Genomic DNA, 6,000 nt, shown 5'->3' on the forward strand with positions numbered 1-6,000 from the left:
AAGTTGGGCAATCTGCTTCCATAGTAATACTGCTTTGGATACCCAAGGAGGGGTTGCTATGAGTTGGGTCCGACTCGATGGCACTTAACAACAACAACAACATATGGATGAGTAGGGAATGTAGTAGACATTTCTCATTCCTTTTGGATGTTTGCCCTCTGAACCTCATTCCAATTTTGGGAGAATTCCCATGTCTTAGAAGTCTTGAGGGGAGACAGAGACTGCTTCCCAGAAGAGAAACTGAAGCCAGACACTGGCTTTCCCAGCCTCCCCTGCAGCTGGGGCTTGGGCACATGATGCAGGATCCACCAAACAGAGGCACCTATCCCAGGGGATCCTGTGGCATATAAAAGGGGATCCTCTGTGGAAGCAAATGTGAGTTTGACAAAACTTGTTATCAAGGAAATGTATTCCATAATGTCATACATTTGTGAAAACACTTAAATACTATTTAAGTCACCTGAGCATAGCTTGAACATCCTGGAAGGCTGCTGATGAAGTTGTGCACATCATCCACAGTCCATTTCTGAATATCTTCATCCAAAGAAAGACGTTCCCCAGCTGTAACCAGTTTATGTGCTCCTTGAAAAAGAAAAGGAAATAATTTTATGTTATAATTTTTAAGGGAAAGGGAAACTGAGAGTACAGTTTTATGTGGAGTTATATTCATTTCCTTGTACTTTCCAGAGTGATCCCTTTCTGTAGATTTACCTGTAAATTCCCTAAAATATATTAAAAGTTACTAGGAGATTTTTTTCCCCCTTAAACTTAGCTGCTTTCTTTCTATGAAAGAATCTTTTGAGATAGCATTATTGCAAGTAGAGAAAGAAGTTTCATATCTATCCCAAATCCACTGTCACAGAGTCTATTTCAAACCAACAGTGATCCTATAGGACAGAGTGGAATTGCCCCCCAAAGTTTCCAAGGCTGTAAATCTTTATGGGAGAAGACTACCACATCTTTCTCCCATGGAGCAGCTGGTAGGTTTAAATCTCCAACCTTCTGGTTAGCAGTCAAATGTTTTAACCACTATGCCACCAGAACTCCTTCAGGTCTACTCCAGCTTCTCTCAAATTACTATAGAAATGCCCTGTAGATTTCATTCTGCATATTAATGCTGCCATGTTCTATGTTATTATGTGGTTTATCAAGTTCTCTAGCTGAAGCAAGAATTTAGTTTCATCTTCAAAATGCACATTAACACTTTATAGGAAAGAAGTTCGTATGATGGCTAGATTGTTGTTGTTATGTGCCGTCGAGTCTGTAGACATAGACAAAAATCACTGTACTTTAAAACATTTTTAAACATTTAAATCTAAAGAAGTTCTAGAAAATTTCAATGTGGGTTTTTTTTGGGGGGAAGGGATAGTGAATTAATATTTTTTGGTTAGACAGTATCACAACAGTCATGGGTCCTGAAGGTTAATGCCTCTATTCAATTGTCAATTTTTTTCAATACTTAGACACAGAGGAGATAAAACTCATACTTTTAAGCAAGAAGCTCCTTTATTAATCCCCCCCCCTTTTTTTTTAAATTATGATTTGGGTGAAAATTTACAGAGTAAATTCACTTTCTGTACAGCAGTTCACATACACTTTGTCTCATGACATTGACTACAATTTCCCACAATGCAACAGCTCCCCTCCCACTTCCTCCTAGTAGTTACCTCTTCCCTGTGTCCATCCCTCTATGCACTCCTGCTTCCTGAGCTGTCCCCTACGCATGAACAGCCCTTCTTTCTCCCATGATTGTTCTCTCCAAGGAGCATATCTACTTCAGGTAAATGTTTAACTCATATGCCTGTCTTTTGTTTGGCTGGAAGCCACAGGTGTGGGTTCAATTCCAGAAATGAAGGGGTAAATGCTTCAATAGTCTCATGCTGTATTAGACCAGCAAACCTCTGTTTTTTTTTTTTTTTTCCAAATGATTTTGAGTTTTGTTCCACATTGTTCTCCCTTTCTATCCAGGATCTCCTACATAGATCCCTCTCTGAGTGGTTGACAGTGGTAGCCAGGCACCATCTAGTTTTTCTGGTCTCATAGTCATATAGGCTATGGATTGCATGGTGTACCAGTCACTAGGACGAAGTGTTTCCATGAATTTTGGTTTTCTTCATTCTTCTTTGTTCTGGACGAGGAGAGACCCATCGTTGCATCTAGATGGTTGCTTGCAAGCTTTTAAGATCCCAGTCACTACTCGCCAAAGTAGGAGGTGCAACAATGTTTTGTGTAGTATGTTATGCCAATTGAGCTTGATGTCCTTTGTGACTATGGTTGGTCCCAAGCCCACAGGTTCAACTACTAGTCCCTCTGTGTAGCTGGCTGTGACCAAGAAGTGACTACAACCTTGTCCCTTGTCAGGTCTACTATACACCTGGGAATTCTTACAGATCATACAAATATGCTTATAGGACCATTGTCTGCCAATCCTATACATGGTCTTGGGTACACTCCCCGAAGAAACTCCTTTATTCTGTTGATAAAACTAATATCATATTAAATGAAAATTTGAATAAAAACATCTGATGAGTTTCTTTATATTTCCTCATATTGTACTATCCTACCTTTTACTGAAAGTCCTCTATACAGCAATATATATTTAGTTTCATTGATATAGCTTGTTGGAACTAACTTAAAGTGACTTCAGTATACTGGGCCTGCAGGCTTAAGATATCAAGCTCAACTGGCATAACACACTACACAAAAACATTTTTTTACATCCTACTTTGGTAAGAAATGACTGGGGTATTAAAAGCTTGTGAGAAGCCATCTAAGATGAACAATTGGTCTCTTCTCATCTGGAGCAAAAAAGAATGAAGTAAACCAAAGACATATGGAAACAATTAGTCCAAGGGACTAGTAGATCATTGGAATCTCAGCCTACATGACCCTGAGACCAGAAGAACTAGATGGTACCCAGCTATTCCTGTTAAACATTTGGACAGGGATAAAAAAAAAAGGTAGGTCCTAGATAGAGTGGGGGAAAAATGAGGAATAAAACTCAAAATTGTAAAAAAGACCAGGCTCACTGGTCTGATAGAGAGTAGTGAAACCCCTGAGACTGTGGTCCCTAATTACCTTTCAGACCTGGAATTGAACTCACTCTCGTGACTTCTAGCCAAACAATGTTGTTGTTGTTGTTGTTGTTGTTTGCCGTCGAGTCGGCCCCGACTCATAGCGACCCCTCCTTGGATTTCCGAGGCAGTATCACTACGGAAGTAGGATTGCCCAACCTTCCTTCCGAGGATAGACAGGCATATAAGGGGAACATTTATACCAGGTAGGTACATTCCTTAGAACAATCACTCATTGGAGATTAGAAGGGCAGTATTTGCACAGGGAGATAGCTCAGAGATCAGGAATGCATAGGAAAGAAGGACACAGGGAAAAGGTAACCACAGGAAGGAAGTGGGAAGAGAGCTGTTACATTATGGGGGTTGCAGTCAATGTCATGAAACAAAATGTGTATGAACTATTGAATGGAAAACAAATTTGCTCTGTAAACTTTTACCCAAATCACCATTGAAAATAAATAAATAAAGTGACTTTGATAAGGTTACATCATTATAGTCAGGCTTAAGAAAAAGTATGATAAAAAGAGACATGCTTGTTAGAGCTCACTATGTAATAATTTTTTGTCAACTTGTGGTTAATGATGATCTACTTTTGGCCCCAGACACCCACCTGGTAGAGTCAATGGAAGACCTGGATTCTTTTCATTGCAAGTTGCAAAAGAATGCTCTGAGACCTTCTTCCCACTGTCCCAGGTCTTTGCTTCCAGGGAGGTGTTGTGAGCTGACCAGGGTGTTCCATGGCTGGGCTGGAGTTCTCCACAGATTTTGGTAGGAGCTGTGGTTGGCTTTTCATTGGTTTCCCTTGACTTCTGATTGTTGAGTGCTTCAGTCTCAGGATCTTTTGCAAACTCATCCTCTTCATAGGGAGTTACATGAGTCTGGCCCAGGATTTTAAATTCTGCTTGACTTTTGGAACTATCAGTGTCATCATCTAGAACTTTCTGATTCCCTGTACCTCTCCTGAGATGATGACATTTCTGCTCCCAGCTCTCTAGAAAGTGTAGACCAGTTGCCGTTAGCATGGAGTTGCCCTGAAGGTTTCTCAAGGTGCTTCTGTGGAAAAGTAGGTCATTGGCAGGGAGCATGCTTCTGCCATGGTAGGTGGCTGGGCCTGCTGGGACATTGGAGCCATAGAAGAATGGTAGCCCTAAACCCACCAGCCCCTTGGGATTAACTTTTTCCATTCTCCTTTGCTGATAAATGGCATACATTTCCATTTCTGTCCTAAAAACAAAATAATATTTCTTATACAACCCAAGAAAACCATTAGAAATATAATTTTGATGGCCCTCTGCCTTCCCTAAAACAGCACCTCTGCTCCTTCTATGAATCCTCATATGCTTTAGTATTCTAGGTGGAAATATGAATTCCCCACACAGCCTCTGGGGAGCAGAGTTTTCAGTAAGATCTGAGGGTGAAAATTTGGCTGAATTTCACAACAGAAGTTCAAGGCTGGTCTTTAGAGTTTTTAGTTTTAATCCAAACCAAACCAAACTCACTGCTGTTGAGTCGGATCTGACTCATAGTGATCCCTCCTTGGGTTTCAGAGGTGGTATCACTACGGAAGTAGATTGCCCAATCTTCCTTCCAAGGAGTGGCTGGTGGGTTTGAACTGCTAGCCTTCTGGTTAGTGGTCAAATTTAGTAAAGATGGAGATAATGCAACACAGGGTAATTTCTGGCCAGAGATTAGCCCTGAAAAATCTAAAATTCTGGGAAGAGGTTTTCTAAATCTTGAAGTATTATCTGAGTGGAATTCAAGAAAGGCAATAAATCATGCAAGTCTCAGCTGTTATAAATCAATCCAATATAAATCATTGGGTGTCTGCCCTATTTATAGGAGTAGAGGGATGAGGGAGGACTTGGTGTTTTTTCTTGATTCACTTTGTTTAAGGGTCATCTGGACCCCAGAGGGTTCAGTGATGAATAAACTGACCCTGATGCCTTTCCTCGCCCTTGGGTAATACCCTTGTATTATGGCCATTATTGCTGTGTTTTTCTTTCTCCTGGTCAGTACAGCTGAGCAGATCTAATCAAATCATACTACTGATGGGCTGACATGAAGCTGTGTGGGCTCTGATGGTACAGTCTGAAGTGGGGTTGGCAAACTTGGCTCAAAGATAGGGCAGAATAAGAATCATTTAAGACAGGAGGGTCAATATGAATTTCAAAAGAATCACAACTGGATACTTTAGTTAAGGATACAATTTAAACTGTGTATACAATTTAACTGTGTTAAATACAATTCAAACTGTGTGTAATCTGTAGACTAAACAGGAGCTCTGGTGGTATAGTGCCTCAGGCATTTGACTGCTAATCAGAAGGCTGGTAGTTCAAACCCACCAGCCACTTCTTGGAAGGAAGATTGGGCAATCTACTACTAGTAGCTTTACTGTGTGATTTCTGATGTTGCTTTTATCCTTAACTAACTGGTGCACATTTTTGCATGGCATTTTTTTTCTCATCTTCCCGAAATACTTTTTGCAAGTAATCAGTGTGCATATTATAAATATGAAATAAATGAATACATGAACAAGTGAATGAATAGAAAAATAAAGAAAATGATGCTATTACCTGGCAGTATGATGCCTTTGAGTCATTTCATTCCTTCTAGTCATTGCTTTTATGGATTCAGGTCGTAAAATGTCCCAACCTTAAAAAAGAATACCACCAATCGCACAAACAGATGAATAGCATGCATTTGAAAATAAAATAAAATATGATAGTATAATAAAATATCTTCCAAAAGCTATCAGTTGAACACTATGTGGGAAATAGTATCAGATCACTGATGGTCAGCATTTTAGGCTCACTTTGGAAATGAATGATAAACACTAGACAATTTTGTTTCTTTCCTTATTGGTGTTATGATTTTGCCATGCCATTTTCCTGCCATGTTTCTAAAGAAAATCTCTTGCTGTTGATGG

The 6,000-nt window shown here is 39.9% G+C and overlaps 1 protein-coding gene across 1 annotated transcript in view; it reads right to left on the reverse strand.

The window, feature by feature from the left end:
- The window catches only part of SAMD7 (sterile alpha motif domain containing 7), a 31,470-nt gene that overhangs the window by 20,482 nt on the left and 4,988 nt on the right, over window positions 1-6,000 (reverse strand). Inside the window, exons 3-5 of the mRNA XM_007946632.2 lie at window positions 5,648-5,726; window positions 3,685-4,298; window positions 461-582 (exon numbers count right to left, since the gene is read on the reverse strand). Coding sequence (XP_007944823.2) covers window positions 461-582; window positions 3,685-4,298; window positions 5,648-5,726 — 815 coding nt within the window. The remainder of the gene's footprint in view (window positions 1-460; window positions 583-3,684; window positions 4,299-5,647; window positions 5,727-6,000) is intronic.

Source organism: Orycteropus afer, unplaced genomic scaffold (assembly GCF_000298275.1).
Source record: "Orycteropus afer afer isolate SDZICR_OR568_19922 unplaced genomic scaffold, OryAfe1.0 scaffold00168, whole genome shotgun sequence".
Classification (NCBI taxonomy): domain Eukaryota; kingdom Metazoa; phylum Chordata; class Mammalia; order Tubulidentata; family Orycteropodidae; genus Orycteropus; species Orycteropus afer.